This window comes from Acanthopagrus latus, chromosome 17, assembly GCF_904848185.1.
Source record: "Acanthopagrus latus isolate v.2019 chromosome 17, fAcaLat1.1, whole genome shotgun sequence".
Taxonomy (NCBI): Eukaryota; Metazoa; Chordata; class Actinopteri; order Spariformes; family Sparidae; genus Acanthopagrus; species Acanthopagrus latus.
This window is the reverse complement of record NC_051055.1, coordinates 12564392-12581436: the sequence shown is the minus strand read 5'-3', so window position 1 is coordinate 12581436 and position 17045 is coordinate 12564392. Positions and strand designations below refer to the sequence as shown.

Genomic DNA, 17045 nt, shown 5'->3' with positions numbered 1-17045 from the left:
TGTCGTTTTCCTACAAACTGGCAACAATCGAGGATCTTGATACTGGCTAAACACAGATATCACATGATTCAAAGGGTGCTATATGCTATTGGCTCGCAAACCTTGTTAGAAGCTGCAACCAACTGTTAGAATTTGCACAAAGAGACACACAAAACGGTCACTTTGGACCTGACAAACGATTTTTAAAATGATTAACTCAGTCATTCTTATGTGGTAAAGCGCCTTTCTACAAGATGTGTAGATTTTTGTCTACATAATAATATCGTACTCTGCAGGCTTACCTCTTCGGCTGGTTGGTCTTTGGGGGCTTTGTCCTCGTTGGTTCCATCATCAGCCTTTGATTCCAGGTCATCTGGAAACAGAGAGAAAAAAAAAAAAGAGGCACTTTGAAATGAGCGCAGCAAATATGTGAATGTCAGAGTAGCGTGGGCCGGGTTTTTTCAGTGAAAGGCAGCCGGGCCCCTTTAAAGTCAAGAAACTGATTTAAAGCGCGTGTGATGTTATGACATAGACCCGTGTGTTTCATCCTGACGTGTGATATTGTGTCCTGAATGGGCCTGTTCGGGGCAGCGTGACACGAGGGTGAGTGACGGGTGTCATCTTGGTGTAGATGCTGCGTTTATTCCATCTCCCACAGACTTCTCGAGACCACATTAGACAGAACAGAGCCAGGGAGGTGACGAGAGGATATGAATTACACGGAGGACAACTATGCAAAGTAACGCCACATTCAACAACACGAGACGATCTCAGCTGCATGCTGGTAAATTCATGTTCATTTTAAAGTCACACTTGCTATGTAAAATCCTCACGCCATCATTTAGTTTTTCATACTCTAATTTAATTTTACAGGTCCTTTTTTTTTTTGCATTTATGTTCTGACTGCTTTTCATACCCAGAATCCCTCAGTCAGAGCCCATTACATCATTTCTGAAATCCATAAAGCCTCTCTTATAAATAAGGGAGCTTTTTTATTTATCCTCCATTGAGTGACTTGTTGAAATTATACGTCTTTTATACCACAGCTGGTGTTTTCAGGTGTCGTCAAACGTGGCACAAGAGTGACACCTGGTGACCAAAATGGGAAAAAAGCAACCCCAGGACTGTATCAGGCGAGTAAACAACTTCCCCAGACAATGGACGCGTGCTGCGGAGAGACCAAGGAGCGTTTCACAAGCAAGAAAATTCAAGGTCGGGAGAGGATTCGGAATGCTAATGCCACATTAGACCACCATCATCTTCATCATTGCTATCACCACGGCAGTAATCATTGGAATAACCCGGCAGGCGTATGAAGGTGGATGTTGTTCTCACCGTAACCACTGTTTTTATGTGACACACGCAAACATACAAAAACGTTCCATCAGAGAGATTCCCTCAGGTCTCCACTCTTACTGCTCACTCTCGTCCCTGACACTGGTTTATTGACTTGAAGGAAGAAGAGACCCTGAATTTTCTGCTTGATTTGAAGAGATTGTTGTTGTTGTTGTTGTTGATTGTTTTTTTTTTTTTTTAATCTGCTGGAGCATTTTTTGGAGAATTTTGACTAAACTGCAAGCTGCAGTCAAAACTATTCTACTAAAGACTTGTTGGAATGTAACAAAGTGCATTTACTTTAGTGCTGTACTTAAGTACAGTTATGAGGAACTTGCACTTTATTTAAATATTTCCATTTCTGCTACTCTTTCTACAGTTCTTCTGCTTCACAACATTTCAGAAGCAAATATAGTACATTTTACTCCACTACAGCTGGTTGACTGGTTTGATGCAACTTTTGATTGATTAAAAAAATACAAAATATAATAAACAAAGAAATAATGTTAAATCATTACAAGTTAATTTTATGTGACAATACATGATTCTGAATTGGGCCATTCTACATAATTATTACTTTTATGTTGTGTGCTTAAGTATATTTTCTAGTACTTTTGTTCTACAAGGAACTTTATAATCTCAATTTAATACCGATACCGAAAGTCATGGTGGACTTAAACAATGTTACAGCTACTAATCTTACATCCTGAATCCTGCAAACAGGATACGTTGCTTCTTTCTTCGACTGGCTTCCACAACAAATACACGCAGCAGCCACGTGAAGAATTTTACAATCTTTTCTCTCGTGTGCTTGTACCGCTTTTGTCCACATGAGCCATCAGAATCAACTCACGATAAAAGTTCCTTGTAGCTACATGGTCATTTCTTCAGTGCAGTATTTTTACTTGTGGTGAAGTCTTTTTACACAATACAAAAGGTTAAAAGCACTCCTTCCACCACTGCACCCAAGACACAGTGTGTAATGCAGACAAAATAGCAATAATAACAATATGAATGCTATACAAGGCTGCCAGAATGTGTCCTGCACAGTTGGCCAGAGGAAACACCCGTCATCATTTACGGCCTAAACAACTGTGATACTCTCGGTCATCACATCAAGACATCACACCACGACTCGGTACTCGGCAACACACACGTTTCCGCCGAAGCAATCAGCTCAGCTCAGCAGGTTTGTTGGAGTGCAAAATCAACATGATTCTTTTTTCTTTCTTTTTTTTCTTATTTAAGTTTCCATGTGAACATGTGCATCAAAGGCCTCGGAGTAATTAACCCAAAACATCATAAGAGGAATACAACTATACGCTCTGATAAACAACATAATTACACACTGAAGAGACTGAGACTGAGCATTTCCAATCAGAAATAAGTGGGAAAAAAAAATCAGTGGTGGGTAGAAGGGAAAAAAAAAAGAAAAACAGAACGGTGTAATTAATGTCTTTAATATTAGTTTCCCTTTCTACGCATACTGGTTAAAGAAGAAAAATGACTCGGGTAGAGATTAGAAGAGTTTACAGAGACATTTAATGCATTTCAAATGCAAGACTGATTGAAGTTTAGCTATGGTGGGAGATGAAACGTTATGGTAATAATATCGGACCTCTTTAAGAATATTTTATGGAAATCGCCCTGCATTCATTAACGGCGAGGGGCCGAACGATCCAGCGTAAGCAGCGAGCGCCGGATGAGCCGCCGCGACTCCAAACATCTTAACGTGATTTAAGGATGAGGCACAGGCTCATGAAAATGCTAAATCAAATTAAACACAATATTTAGAATCTCCCCTTCTTCATTAAATCCAGTAGATTTGTGTTCCCGGCATCGCAAGTGGCTAGACAGCTTTGTGTGTGTGTGTGTGTGTGTGAGTGTGTAAAAGTGTCTGTCTGCCTTTTTATTTTTCTTTCATAATCGGGCATAAACACACACACACACACACACACACACACACACACACACACACACACACACACACACACACATTTCCCCTTCACTTCTACCTACTGGCACACAGGCACAGACAGAGCACACCCACATCTCAGGAGTAATGCTACGTGTCATCCATCAGCGCGAGGTAAAACAAGGATGCAAGTGTAAGTGAGTATAATTACTCATATAAATGGCTCTCGCTGCCATTCTTAAAAAAGGTAAAGTTATAAATGACTGTTGCCTTGGAGGAAAAGTAATAAAACACAACTGAAGATGAAGTGATCGCGGGGATAAACCACAATAATCTCCCGCTCCTCGACAAACTCCATCTCTCTCTCGATATAAAAACACTGCACACTGCCTTCCCTGCTGCATGATTTCAGTTCATACAGCAACATACAGCAACAGTCCGCAGCAATTCTCTGATCTGTGTTTCCATTTGATGCACACATCCATTATTTGATGCACACATCCAATTCATACAATTCTGGTAACCCCGACACCGTATTCCATCAAATATGTATGGCTTATATTGATCAACTTAATTAGTAAAACAACAACGTATCATAGCAGAACCTGAACAGTCTAAACAAACTCAAACAGGTTCTTATTACTTATACAGTGAGCGCAATCTTCTCATATGCCAAAGTGGAAGCCATGAGTTTAAACTCAGAGGGGATGAAGCAAGCTTGGACAGAAAAAACACGCAAAATGTTGTATCAGTGTGTGCCCTCATGATAAAGCTCTCGCTCTATGTTGATGTGCATTACGTCAGTGTTTTCTTCAGCCCTCCGCTGCAGCGTTTGAGTGGGCAGCCACATCCAGCAGCAGCAGCAGCAGCAGTGACTTGTGGGGTCTAATATCATGTTTAAAAGCTTTTCCACTCCTCCAGGAAGCATTTTTGAATAAATCCCATACAGTGTAGTGCAATCAAGTCCTCCGCTCCACAGGAAATCTGAAGCAGACCAGGGCATGAATACGTTTCCTTCTTTTTTTCTTCCTTTTTTCACCGCAAATGGAACCATGAATAGGTTGACAGAGGATGTATGTTGCTTTTAACAGCCGCGGAGTCTCAATGCCGGAGAGACCTGCTGTTTTTTTGTTTTTTTTTTACGTTGTACAAAACATTCACTCAAGCTTCTCTGGAAGCTTTTTGCAATTCTTTCCAGGATAAGATGTAAAATGTTCCCAGTGCTGTGACACCTCTTGAAAAAACCCAATGAAGTGAATAAAGCTTCTGAGACACTGCATGACAATCATAATAACTTCAACTCAGTGCTGAATATCTCAAAAACAAAACAATGAATAATGTAAAAATAATTGGTCTTTTGGTATTTATGCTGCTTACTGCACTGCTTGATGAGAAAGTAATCTGAAAAACAACCAGCATTTAATGAGCAAACTCATGACGGACACCAAACATCCACATCAGGTCAATCATAGCCAGCTGTTTAGCTCACAAACTCAAGCCCTCAACACCAAAACATGAAGGAGCAATATGTCAGAATTTTAGTTAAAAACATTCAAACATTAACTAAACTTACCAAAAGAATTCCAAAGACATCTGCTGAAGTTAGCACACTAACCAGCTAGCCCTGGTATGTCTAGGTACAAAGCTCCTGTGCTAGCAGTCTGTGCTGCTATCTGAGCTATGAACAGCTACGGTTAGCAGCATTTAGCAGTAGTTCTGGTAACACGCTGCCCCTATTTCTTTTGAGTGTATCATGTTGCACCTTTAACCTGAGGTTAAAGTTACGTATGCAAGATTTTTGAACACGGACAGGTTATAGCAGCCAGCAACTACATATTAGCTCTGTAAAACCACAGTGGAATAATGGCATCTCAAACAGAGAATGATGTCACACTGCCTCTGTGTGTGTTGTAATGTGAACAGAATCAGTAACAGAACACTGATCCCAGCTGATTGGCACTGCCCAGTCTGTGAAGCAGACACAAAATGGCAGTCACGTGGTTACAATGAGTCTTGTATTGCGGACCAACAGTCCACTAAAATATGTTCCTGAAAACACTGGAGGCAAATGTTCATCCATATTTGATCAGTAGTTTATAGTTTTACAGCTCCTGGTGGTGGCGGTAATACTAGTGATAGAGAATGTTGTGTGTTTCACTTTTCATCACTTATATTTTCATTCCACTGGATCATCTTTAAGGTAAAAAAAAAAATGGTTACATAATGTTACTTTAATGTAATATACATTTACTATTGCTGCTTTATGTTGCTGATAGGCTTGAGGAGACCCTCTAAAGGCCAACATGTCTACTGGATGTATGAGATATGCTTTGAATGCCACGGGCAGCAGTGCTACTGTTTTTCTTCCTTTTTTTTTTGCCTACGTAAGTGCAGATTCTTTATTCTCCCAAAGCCACCTCGGAAAAATCAATCCTTAAATGGCAGAGGTTGTAATTTTAAATAAATACAAATCACCGTTTTCAACACGTAGCGTATTTATGCATATAAACCACACGTGGAAAAATCATTGACATGGCCTCCACAAGCCAATTCCACTTTCAGTGGATTAGCTGTGCTGTGTTAAATAAACACTCAAGTCTTGACGTACTACTTAATGTACCTAAATCACTGCACACAACACTCCCTGTATATCACCGCGCAGCGCAGTACATTGCTTATTTACACCCAGCTGATTTAACCCACTCAGCACATGGCTGAGTTATGGCGGGGTGTAAAACAACACGGGTAGTAACTCGGAATGGTCATTATGAAATGTCGCCACTCAGCAAGTGTGCTCCAGTCACTGACCAGGGCCCTGTTAAAAACATTTGACGAGTGTATGGCCGTACGCCATGACAGCCGCCCAGTTGGTTTTAGTTTATAGTGATGCGACGTGCAGAAACAATCCAGCTGCTTTGAGTAAAATCTGATGACTTGACGTTGTGCTCGTTCATCTGTTTCTCTCTCTCTATCATGCATTCACACAATATCTCTCCATATAATACATGTGTTTATTACAAAATGTGTTGTTGCGGTTTATAAGGCAAAACAGCGTAGGTATAAAAAGAATTATTCGTTTGACTCGACATTGATTTTACACGTGAAATTCCATTTACTTGTCAGAGGGAGCACTTAACTTTAAAAGTGGCTGTAAAATGATTTTTATAAAGCTTTTCTGGTGACAGATGTTATTAAGAGGGAGCTGTAGGATCCAGTGCTTTTAGAGCGTCACCCATACGGTGACTAAAAGTCACAATATGTCGGCCTTTGCTGCTTCGATTCTGACCTTTATCTTTAACATCTGTCTCCTGTGAGTTTCTTCATGGAAACTTCATGGAAGTGCAGCGCTCAATTGCTTGAGTGTGCATTTAAAAAGCTTTCAGTCTGTGAACTCGGTGGAAACTGTAGGACAAATGCAGCAGTAATGTCCAGTATGACATATATATTTTTATATTTTCTTTGTTATTATTCTACGTATTTCAAATGTATAACAATCACTGCATTAAAGGCATATTATGCATGATGTATACAATAGAATAGAATAGAATAGAATAGTCCCCTAGGGGAAATTTGTCATGGGCTTAAAGTGCGTAATGCATAATAGCAGCTGCCCTTACAGACAATAAATACACATAAAATACGTACAACAGCTCAAGGCATATATGTAGGCTACATACACACTCATGACACATCCAATAAAAGATTAAAGCAAATAAATGAATCTGTTGATGTTTGTAAAAACACCATTCAAAGTTGATTGTCGAGTCTCACTAATTTTGAATTTAAAATGAGATTGTGGCTAAAACTCAACCCAATCCTGTATCCATCACACATCAAAGCAAATACAGAAATCTGATTATTGTAGAGTTTAAGGTTTAGAAATCTTGTCGTTGTTATGGTTGTATAGTGAATATGTATCATTCTCTAACTGTTTTTTTATCCTATGAAGTTTACATTCTTACCTCTGTCTCCTGCTCAGGGACTACGGATGTAAATTAACTTAAAACTAGCTCTGGTACAGCTAAGAAGCTGTGCACTGTCCCTGTCAAATATATATACACAGAGAAATAAATAAAGGGCAGGCTCTCTGCTGAGACGGCGCCCACGTCTAGTCGCCATAAACCGTGATTGAGAGAGATTATTTTAGTATACCGTAAGTCCATAAAAAAGACTTGTTTTGAAGATCTCTCTGAAAAGATGAAGTGCATTATCTGTAGAGTGTACTTTTTCAGCAGTGTAGAAAATACCTCTCATCCAGAGCAGTGTGCAGCCGAGTGCTTAGATAGCTTTGACATTAAGTCAGAAGAAAGCTCTGCTTAACAGTGTTGCAGTCAGACAGGCGGAGTAATATTTATAAAGGTCATGGCTTCAGTTAAATATTTTAATAATTTATGGACTTTGCTCTCTCTCACTTCTCTCCCGGTTGCTAGAAAACCTTGCCACAAAGCGCCCTTTTATTGTACAGCTCGGGCTGCACAGTGATAATTAAATTGAATCTGGAATCAACGTGACATGAAGGTTTTATTCCAACCGGCTCCCATCTAATCAGAATGTCTGAAATTAGATTGTTCTTGGTTAACATAAAAACAGAACTGTATGCTCTGAAAGGCCGCATTTGAAAGTTTTTCTTAGTAATAACTTCAGAGACATTCCCCATGGTTGGATGTTTGATTATGGGAGTTTGAAGCCCAGGGCACAAATAATGCGGGTCACTACAATGGAGAGAGAAGGAAAACTGTACTTGTGTTCTGAATACGAGTAGGGATCTTTATAGAAACAGTCATCTTATTTATCATCTGAAATCTATTGTTTGTTAACTCTAAAAATAATGTTTAATTAAGTTTCACCATGCATGTCTAAACCACGATTTAGGGTGTAGTTCGGACTCAAACTGGTAAATGACAGAAGTGGTCCAACGTTTGAAAATGTATGTGGGACTGCATTAGAGCTGACAGTGATGAGCACAAAGCATTTCTCCTCTGGCAAAGGCAGCAACTCCAGATGCCCCTCTAAGCCCGGCTCCAACACATGATGTAAACTTCAGATCTGCACAAATGTCACATATTTACTCTTGCCATTTAGGTTGAATGTCAGAGCTGTTTCGGAGACTCGGGGCTGATACAAACCCCGCAGATGATGATTCTCCTATCACAACTACTCCAGATGTGCGTCTGCCAGCTCAAGCTATAAAAAAAAAAAAAAAGAAAAAGAAACAGTGAAAAGCGCGAGGCGGCCGAGATTAGACGTGACGGAAACTAAGAAAATTTGTGTCATCCAAAGTGTCACACGTTAGCCTAACCCTATACTTCACGTGTCACAGCCGGCGCTGTTGTATGTCACAGCTGAAACACTTGTTAACAGATTAATGTGGCAGATTAGTGCAGCTACCCTGCTCTTTAATCCAGTAATCCTGCATCAAAGGGTCATGACGAACCTTTTTCCTGCTGTAGTGAAAAGCGAGGGATGAAAGGAGGGGAAGAATGAACGAAGGAAGGAGTGGGAAGGGAAGGACGGTCGTGTTGTCGGAAATGTGACACGCGACTGAAAAACAGGCGCTTAACACACATGAAATATTTTTAAAACGCAGCGCTCACAAACCACACTTCCTAAGAACTTGGCAAGGGGGGAAAAAAAGAGAAAAACTTCCTCTAAATGTTGCCATCTCTCATCCTTCGCCTCTGAGCCTCTTTTTTTTCCTTTTTTTTTTTTTTTTTGACATAGGCACACACTTTAAGACTCGCTGCCTCTTTGTGCGCACGTCTCCTGCCTCCCCGACGCTGTTTGGAATGCTAGTTGGCTCTGACAGGAATTACAGATACATATGCTAACAGGGCTAATTCCCCCGAGGCGGCATCACATTTTATGACACCAGAGGCAGAAGGTTGATCTGGCTGGATGTGTGTGTGGAAAAAAAAAAGGCAGGCATAAACACGCTGACATGCTCACATAGGCGGCAGTCCTCATTTCTCCCACATTCAACCAGCAAACAATGCCAAGAATGTTTCCGTGTTGATTTCTTTGAAATGAGACTTTCTGAAAAATGCCTCGACTCCAAAACTCCCTTGACTTTCGAATCAAACTCCCTTTAATGGAAATAATAGGGACGGACATAATGTGGAGCCCTCTGTGTGGAGGGAATTAAATTGGCTCCCGCAAAAAAAATAAATAAAATAAAATAAAAAAGAGGGCGTCAAGTGCATGAAAAGGAAGCAGCTGGCTCCTCCGAACAAAGTGGAACAAAGTAAAGTGGACGTCCTTGAGGGTTTCAATGCAAACACTGGCAGAGTAACAGGGTTATTTGGAACTCACCATCTCTAGACTCAGAGATGTGGACACAAGGCAAGATGAACCTCACCGAGATACTGCAACCTCACGCACAAAAAAACTGTTCTGTAGATGTTTGTGTGTGAAGGATCTCAGGATGTGCGCGTCCAATTTGTCGCTGGAAAATCTTTCAGATTTGTTGATGCAGTTGGGGTTTTTTTTTTGTAATTGACGATTGCTGAGACCGCATGAGTCCATGGAAGAAATATGTTGAAATGAAATAACAAATATAGAAACAAGTTCGATCTGAGGATTGGACCTTGATCAGTCTTGAAGGCATCCACACTTTTCAGACGCATTCAGTGTCCCCTCACTTCTGTTTGGTTGTCGTTTGAATTCTCAGAGAAGTCAAGCTCGTTATCCACAGCACCAACGGCCCCCTGGCCTGGAGCCGGCTCTGCAACCACATCTTCAAAATACGTACAGTTAAATCAGTATAGGCAGCAGCAAGGTACAGCATCGTGTTTGTCAGGAATCATTGTCTACTCAGTCAAATGGATTACAGTCTGCTTACATGTGTAACACATCAACACTGCAGACATCATCTAAAGGGACGATGCAATTTTCTTATTCTAACCCTATTCTTACCAATCGTGTTAAGAATAGATGTTCATAACCTGGGAACCCTCATCAACATGTTCATCACAGTTTATATGACATTGCAGTGTTGGTGTTGTTGCTCCAACAAACATTTGAATCAGTGTTGCTCCAGGACTACCATTACAAATGGCTGAGAAAGCAAAAAGCAGAGTAAAGTTCAGTTTTTTTTATTTTTTTATGGTTATTCTGGTAATCTGCTGGCCCCTTTTTGTGCAGAGGATGATTTCAACAGGTGGCCTTTTTTTTTTTTTACTATACTGTACCTTTGACTACATGCTAGAAACATTTTTTCTGTGTTTTTTTTTCCTCAAGTCTTCACGCTGCAACATCACAAGGAATTGCACTGGTCAGTCGCAATGAAAGTCCTGGAGCGACATTAATTACAACGAGAGGTCAGTATGGGATGGCGCTGACAAGGACACACACACACACACACACACACACACACGCATTATTCTGCTAATCAAAGCAGCCACAATAGCGTGGCCCCCTCACAGAGAGGCGCACACACCTCGTGCTAGAGTCCAGATAATCAGCAGACGCACCGGACCTCCTTCTCCTCCCCCTACTGTTCTCTCTTCGCCCTCCCTCCCTCTCCCTCTCCTCTTATCCATACCTTCCTGTCTGTCCGTCCTTCTTGAAGTACAAGGCTCTTTTGTTGATTTTTCCGGTGCAGCAATTTGGCCTCAGCGAGGGGCAGAGGCAAGTAAAATTCTGCTTTGATGACTCTAAATGGAGAGATTATCCAAATGAAAGGCAATTATCCAAACCCCGCCCATCCCTCTACCCTTCAGTATCTCTGGGCCTTTTTTTTTCTTTTTTTTTTTATTCCACCCAGCGCTCATGCTCCACCATCTCGGGCCATTCATCATATTCACTACTTGATTCCACCTGTACTCATTCTTTCCTCCTCTCCTCATTCCTCATAATGTTCTCCTCCCCTTCATCGTCTCACCCTTTCGTTCCCCTTTCTTTAACCTTCGCTCTTATCTCCCCTTCTTCTCCCTCACCTGTCAAAACACATCCTTTCTTCGTATTCTTCCCCTTTACCATTCCCGCGGCCTCTCTTTTTACCTCTCTTTCCTCTCTTCTCAAGGGAGCCATTAACCGAACTGGTCACAAAGGCCCTTTATGAACGAGAACACTGATAAACATCCTATTTCTATTTTGAGGCTAGCAACAGCCTGAACACGGGCGTGTTTCTGAAGGCAAAAAGCCGACGCCGGACCAATAATTGAGCCAATTTAAAAGAGCTACCGTATAGCATGTTGGCCGAAGCGCACAACAAGGAATGTGTCTCGTTGGTTAAGTCTTTTAAGCCAGATGTCTTTGTTATAGCGAGTTCAAATTCATTCTGTGACCTTTGCTGCATGAGCTGTCGCGCCGCCTCCCCCTTGTCTTTGCCGTCACTCACCGCCGTGTTCACTCTAATGAAGCAGAAAAGTCAGAAGCTTTACCAGACAGAAACTGCTGGAGTTATCCTCAGTCTGGCTCCCAGCAGCTGATAGACAGTGAATAATGGGGACCGGTGTGGTGACACACATGGACTCTCACACACACACCAAGAAAAAAAAAAAAAACAACCTCCCTGTCACAACAAAGTCAGCCACAGAACAGAGGGAGAATCTCCAGTTACGGGGTCACTCCATCCCGATTGTTCATTTTCTTTTCTCTCTCTCTCTCTCTCTCTCTCTCTCTCTCTCTCGCTCTCTCTTTCTCTCTCTCTCTCTCTCTCTCTCTCTCTCTCCATCATTCTCTCCCACTACCTTTCAGTCCTCCTCCTTTCCTCCGTCCCTCTCTAACAAATACATTTATAATGACGTGACACCTTTATAATAATCTTTTGTTTTCACTCCAACGTTCCAGCACACCGGAGATCTGAAGTGTGGGTTTCATGCTGCGTTCTTTCCACAGCTTCTGCCAGTCAGACAACTTTTTTTTTTTTTTTTGGCTGGAGTCCTTCTGGCAGCGAAAGCTGGATGTGTTTACCTCCCAACCAAGCCAGGGCAGGGTTTCCCAAAGGGAAAACAACACCAAAGAACACCTCTGTACTGTTCAACAGAGGAGACGTGAACACTGTGTTCTTATTGTGAAACTTAAAACACATCCGTGACACCTAAACTGAGCTGCTAATGGCTGCAGAACTCGTTTGTTCATGCTACAGCCGATGAGGAGCTATCTGCTTCCAGCTCCTGTTTGCTTTTCAGAGGCCAAGTAACATTTAAGCATCTTGGGAGAGAAAAGGAACAGAGAGAGTCAAGATACCTTTAGGACACCTCAATTGAAAACTCCGTTCAGCACCATGGACAGAGACTGCACTACACCCAGCTACTGAGCCAAGCAAATAAGGAAAACATTAAAGGAGCATTATGTAAAAACTGGCCACCTGGCAAATACATACTCCAAACAAATAGGTGGCGGCATATCACCAGAGTAGCCACTGTAGCAACTGTCGCTGCCATTAGCTAGGCAACTCGACGAACCATGTAGGTGGCACTTGTATTAGCTGGTGCTCTAGTTGTTTACTATCAGACCATCACTCTACAAAGTGGCTGAAGGCTAGCCGGTTAGCATGCTAACTTTGACATACTGTTAATCTCTACTACACAACACATGGACGTGTTTTACTTGACTTTAAAACAGTTTGTTCTTCACATTCTGTTGATAATTTAAGTTTAAAAAGAAAACAATTGCACGGATTACATCCTTAAATATACATGACAGCATCTGAAGACGACACAATGGGTCAATCAGTGTTGGGAACGCGATACGCTCTCTGAGCCATTCAAACGATCTTGTCTAAAGCCTGATCTTGTTTTCCGAGCTGTCTGTCTGTTAATTCAATCTCTGGTCAATGTCACCCAAGGGGACCAATAATGCAACGTGTTTTTTTCTCCGTCTGTAAAACGGGACACGCCACGCAAGCTGATGTGTGCGTGGGGATTTTTGAGGGTGACATTACAGGTTTCAAAAAGCAGACGCGGACAGAGACGCACACGCGCGTTCCTCATCCCTCTCTTTTGATGCAAAATGCCAGCTCCCCTGAACCACAGACACAATTCTCCACGCTCCCCTGGGCTCCTGCTGTCAACTCTCCTGCCAGACGAGGAAACAGGCAACATCTATCATGAGCCACCGGGTGACGTAATGCGGCTCGTACCGCAGCAGGCGTTACATTAAGGTCAGGAGCAGCGTGCGGAAAATCAAAATCCCTTTTACTGTAGGATTTAAAAAATGCTCTCAATTCCCTTTCTAACATACATACACTGTGCAGTAAATACCATTCTTGAGGCGACTCTTAGTGTCCCAGGGGAGCAAAACATCTTAATGTTGATGAGACGAGCGCCAGGTGCCAATGAGCACAGAGGTAAAGACGAACCAGAGTATCTTAAGGACATTATAACACACTGGTCATAAGCCCATAGGGTGACGTAATGTGTTTCTTGTAGAAGTAGTTAATGTCATCATGCTAGACCTACTTTCAATATTTCTTGCTCTATTTGTCTTGCAGCGCAACAGTGCCACTATGTGGACGTTTAAGAATGCAGCAGGTTACATAAGAATCCACAGGCCATGCATTACATCATAAATCTGTATATCTCACGAGCCGAGCTGCGTAAAAATCCGGTTTGTGCCGACGTTACAGCAATTACTCATGGAAGAGGACAATTCAGACACTAAAAAGGTCGGGGCCAGTTAAGAGTGTGATGGTGTGACACCGTCTTGAGAAGTGTCCTGAAGATGAATCTTATCTCTTAAGCCAGACACCTGTCCTCTTAATTGCACGAGCACCACCTACCATCCACCTCTATATTCACTTTATCTTTTCATTTGTAACATTTTCATGCAAGCACACACACAAACTCCAAGTTTTAATATCACACGTAGATGGGTATTAACAGAAAATGAAGATTGTACTGTCTGGAATAGTGTGTAAGGTGATATAATATGTTACAGATGACGGATGATGTCAGCACACTGGGGTCCAAGGAGTCATGCTGATATTCAGTAATGGCATGAAACGTGAAACTTGGAACGGTGTCGTGTTATCACACATGTCAAGCTGCAACTTCTAGCCCATTCAAATGTAGACACAATGTTTTTACTTTGCAAATCTCTTACACTGTTCCAAGAAAATCAACTAAAGGATCCACAATATTGCCTCAGGAGCCAAATGTCATGTTTTTCCATGTTAATCTAATACGGGTTAGTTGAGGCAAAACTTATGAAATGCCGGAGAAAAGGTTAAAAAAAAAAAAGTTAATGAGACGCATTTATATCAAACGTTATGGCGCCAATAAATTGGGCTACATGAACTGTAGTTTCACCAGATGATGGCAGTATATGCTACGTTAGACGTGGCTATAATAAATGAGCTGACAATAAACCTCAAAGAGGCAGAGTAAGAGACAAAAGAGGTTGCTTCGACAATCAGGAGGAAATGTGTGATTTAATCTGGGGCAACATCTGGGTAACCCCTGACAGCTTCTTCACTTCTTTGCTCCTACTGAGACAAGGTGTTTCCATCACCCATTATGCGCTTTAACTTTTTTTTAAAGCAGAGAGCCACCTCAAGCGAGCGCATCGACTTTTTACCTCAATTGTCATTGTCTTTATGTCTTTTCTTGCCCCAAGATCTTTCAGATTTTTGCTTTTACATTCAACTTTTCTCATGCCATATTCCAAAATGTGCATCAAGTCCGTGTATTTGTCAGGTCCGTGTGAACACATTTCATTCCCGTACCTGCTGCATTACTATTGTCAGAGATGCCAAGGGTCATGCTTTGTCCACTCCTCTTCTTCCTGAGGGAAATGAGTCTGGCCTGAGAGATCTCCCTGACGATGGACGACAGGTGCTCCTTGTTGCTGCTGCTGTGGCTCGGAGGAGATGCCTTGGAGTCTCTGCTGTCACTGCTGCGGACCACTGACTTACCCTGGAGGAGACAGAGGTCGAAGTCTGTTGACTAGAAACTCAAAAACAGCTACATTAAGAGTATGTACAGAATGGGAATTTAAACACAATGTAAAACGTATTTTTGAAGACTGGCTGGCACTCTACATCTTTTACACATCTACCCATCCCGCGATGACTTAACTCAAAGTAACTGAATGATACAGAAAATCAAATACTTTCCTGTATTTTAAAAAGTGCTGTGCCGAGTCCTTCCGCGTGAGTTGTTTCACGTGAGCACTGCACAGTACACAAGCTATGAAAATGATTCATTTCCAGCTTTGGTATAACAAAAGAAAACAATCTAATCGAAATAATTCACGCGAAAGGCACATCATTATCTTACATTTCCATTTTGCTTGGAGAATCTGTAGATAGGCGGCAACGAGTAGGCTTTCATTCTGTAAATGAAACAAAATAATAAAAAGAAAGATATATTGTGGTGAGCTGAATACAGGACGCAAAGTTCTTGAGAACTTAGCAAATGTTGTTTTGTAAACTCCAACAGAACTAAAGTTCATGTGAAAATGAAAAGAGGCTTTAATACTGTTCGATATTTAAGTAATCAGTCAAGCTCCAATCTACCAAATGATACAGAAATGGCTGTTTTTAATGTAGTGTACTGTTTTCGAACACTTGTGTGTGCATGTGAAATGCCAAGTATAATGCATTCAAACCAATGCAGTAGGAAAGGCACCACTTTTAATCACGTGCCGCGGATTATCCATCCAAACTAGTATTTGCCCTTGAGGGAAGAAGGTTTCAGGAGGTTTGAAAGCAGATTTCAGCCCTGGAGGAGTAATTAGTTTGCACACTGGAACACAAGACAGACTGGGCGACCTCCAACAATCACCCCTGGTAGTCATAGTGTTCTTTTTTCAAATTTCCACCACTGATCATGAAGGACACAGGAATCTACTTACTGATGGGGGGATACTAATGATGTGTGTTATAGGTGGATGTTACTCCCATTAAATGTATAACTTAAGATAGTCTGCTCAGTGTAAAGTGTTTGTTTAAGGAATTTAGTTAGTATATATACAAAGATATAAACACCAAATGCTCCTCTGCACGTTTCATGGAGGATTTACACGGGGGCAGAAATTCAAACTTAACTTATCTGTATTGTCGAACAGACTGCAGATGTGTGACTGATAAAAATGACAAACTGGAAGTCTGCATTTAATACAAACTTATCAGACAACACGTTTTATTTCTACAGTGCAAGTCAGTGCGTACCCATTGACCCTCCTCATCCCTCTGGGTTTGGTGAAGAGTAGGTCACTGTAGGGCAGCCTCTTAAACTTCTCTCTTCCCACAGCCACGTAAAGCTGACCGCTCTCCAGCTGATTCCCATCAGGCACCTGGTGGCCTTCATAGGTGTAGAGACTAGAAAACAGACACAGAGACAAAAGTCCCACGGGATCCCGTCATGTGTTCGTACCGGCCGGGTTGAGGTTGTGGTCACTGATCGAGACGGTTCAAACATTAACAAGCACATGCTGTTTTTATGTGGCAACATGCTGTGTACTTCTGTCCACATACCATGAGAGCAAAGAGCTTGAAGAAAATCCTTATTTTTGCATCTGTCCGCAAATGTACACAGCAAGGTGCGAGACTTACCAACGAGATCATCGGCTATCAGTGGAAGTGAAGTGTGAGCGTGTTTCTAGGCTGTACCTTCGAACGCCCCCCAGGACTCTCAGGCCCATCTTCTCTGTGATCATCTCTAGAATCCGGTCAAACCGGCTGAGCATCCTCTGGTGTATCAACAGTCTCATGGCGGGGTTCAAGACATCGCCGTTTGCTACCACACTAAGTAAAGAACATGCAAATAGAACACTGACACAGCTCCCCTTGTCTCTGAGTTCAGTAAAGTCATAGTTTCATTTACGTTAAGTGAGTTCAGGAATAAGCAGTCTATGACATTGACTGCTTTTT

At 41.8% G+C, this 17045-nt stretch overlaps 1 protein-coding gene across 15 annotated transcripts in view; it reads right to left on the bottom strand.

Moving 5' to 3' along the window:
- Positions 1-17045, bottom strand: part of LOC119006524 (doublecortin domain-containing protein 2-like) — a 37851-nt gene that overhangs the window by 2433 nt on the left and 18373 nt on the right. For all 15 annotated transcript variants that reach the window (XM_037075302.1, XM_037075303.1, XM_037075301.1 and 12 more), the window contains 5 exons: positions 16785-16919; positions 16344-16493; positions 15451-15505; positions 14898-15087; positions 282-352 (listed from right to left, as the gene is read on the bottom strand). In XM_037075302.1, coding sequence (XP_036931197.1) covers positions 282-352; positions 14898-15087; positions 15451-15505; positions 16344-16493; positions 16785-16919 — 601 coding nt within the window. The remainder of the gene's footprint in view (positions 1-281; positions 353-14897; positions 15088-15450; positions 15506-16343; positions 16494-16784; positions 16920-17045) is intronic.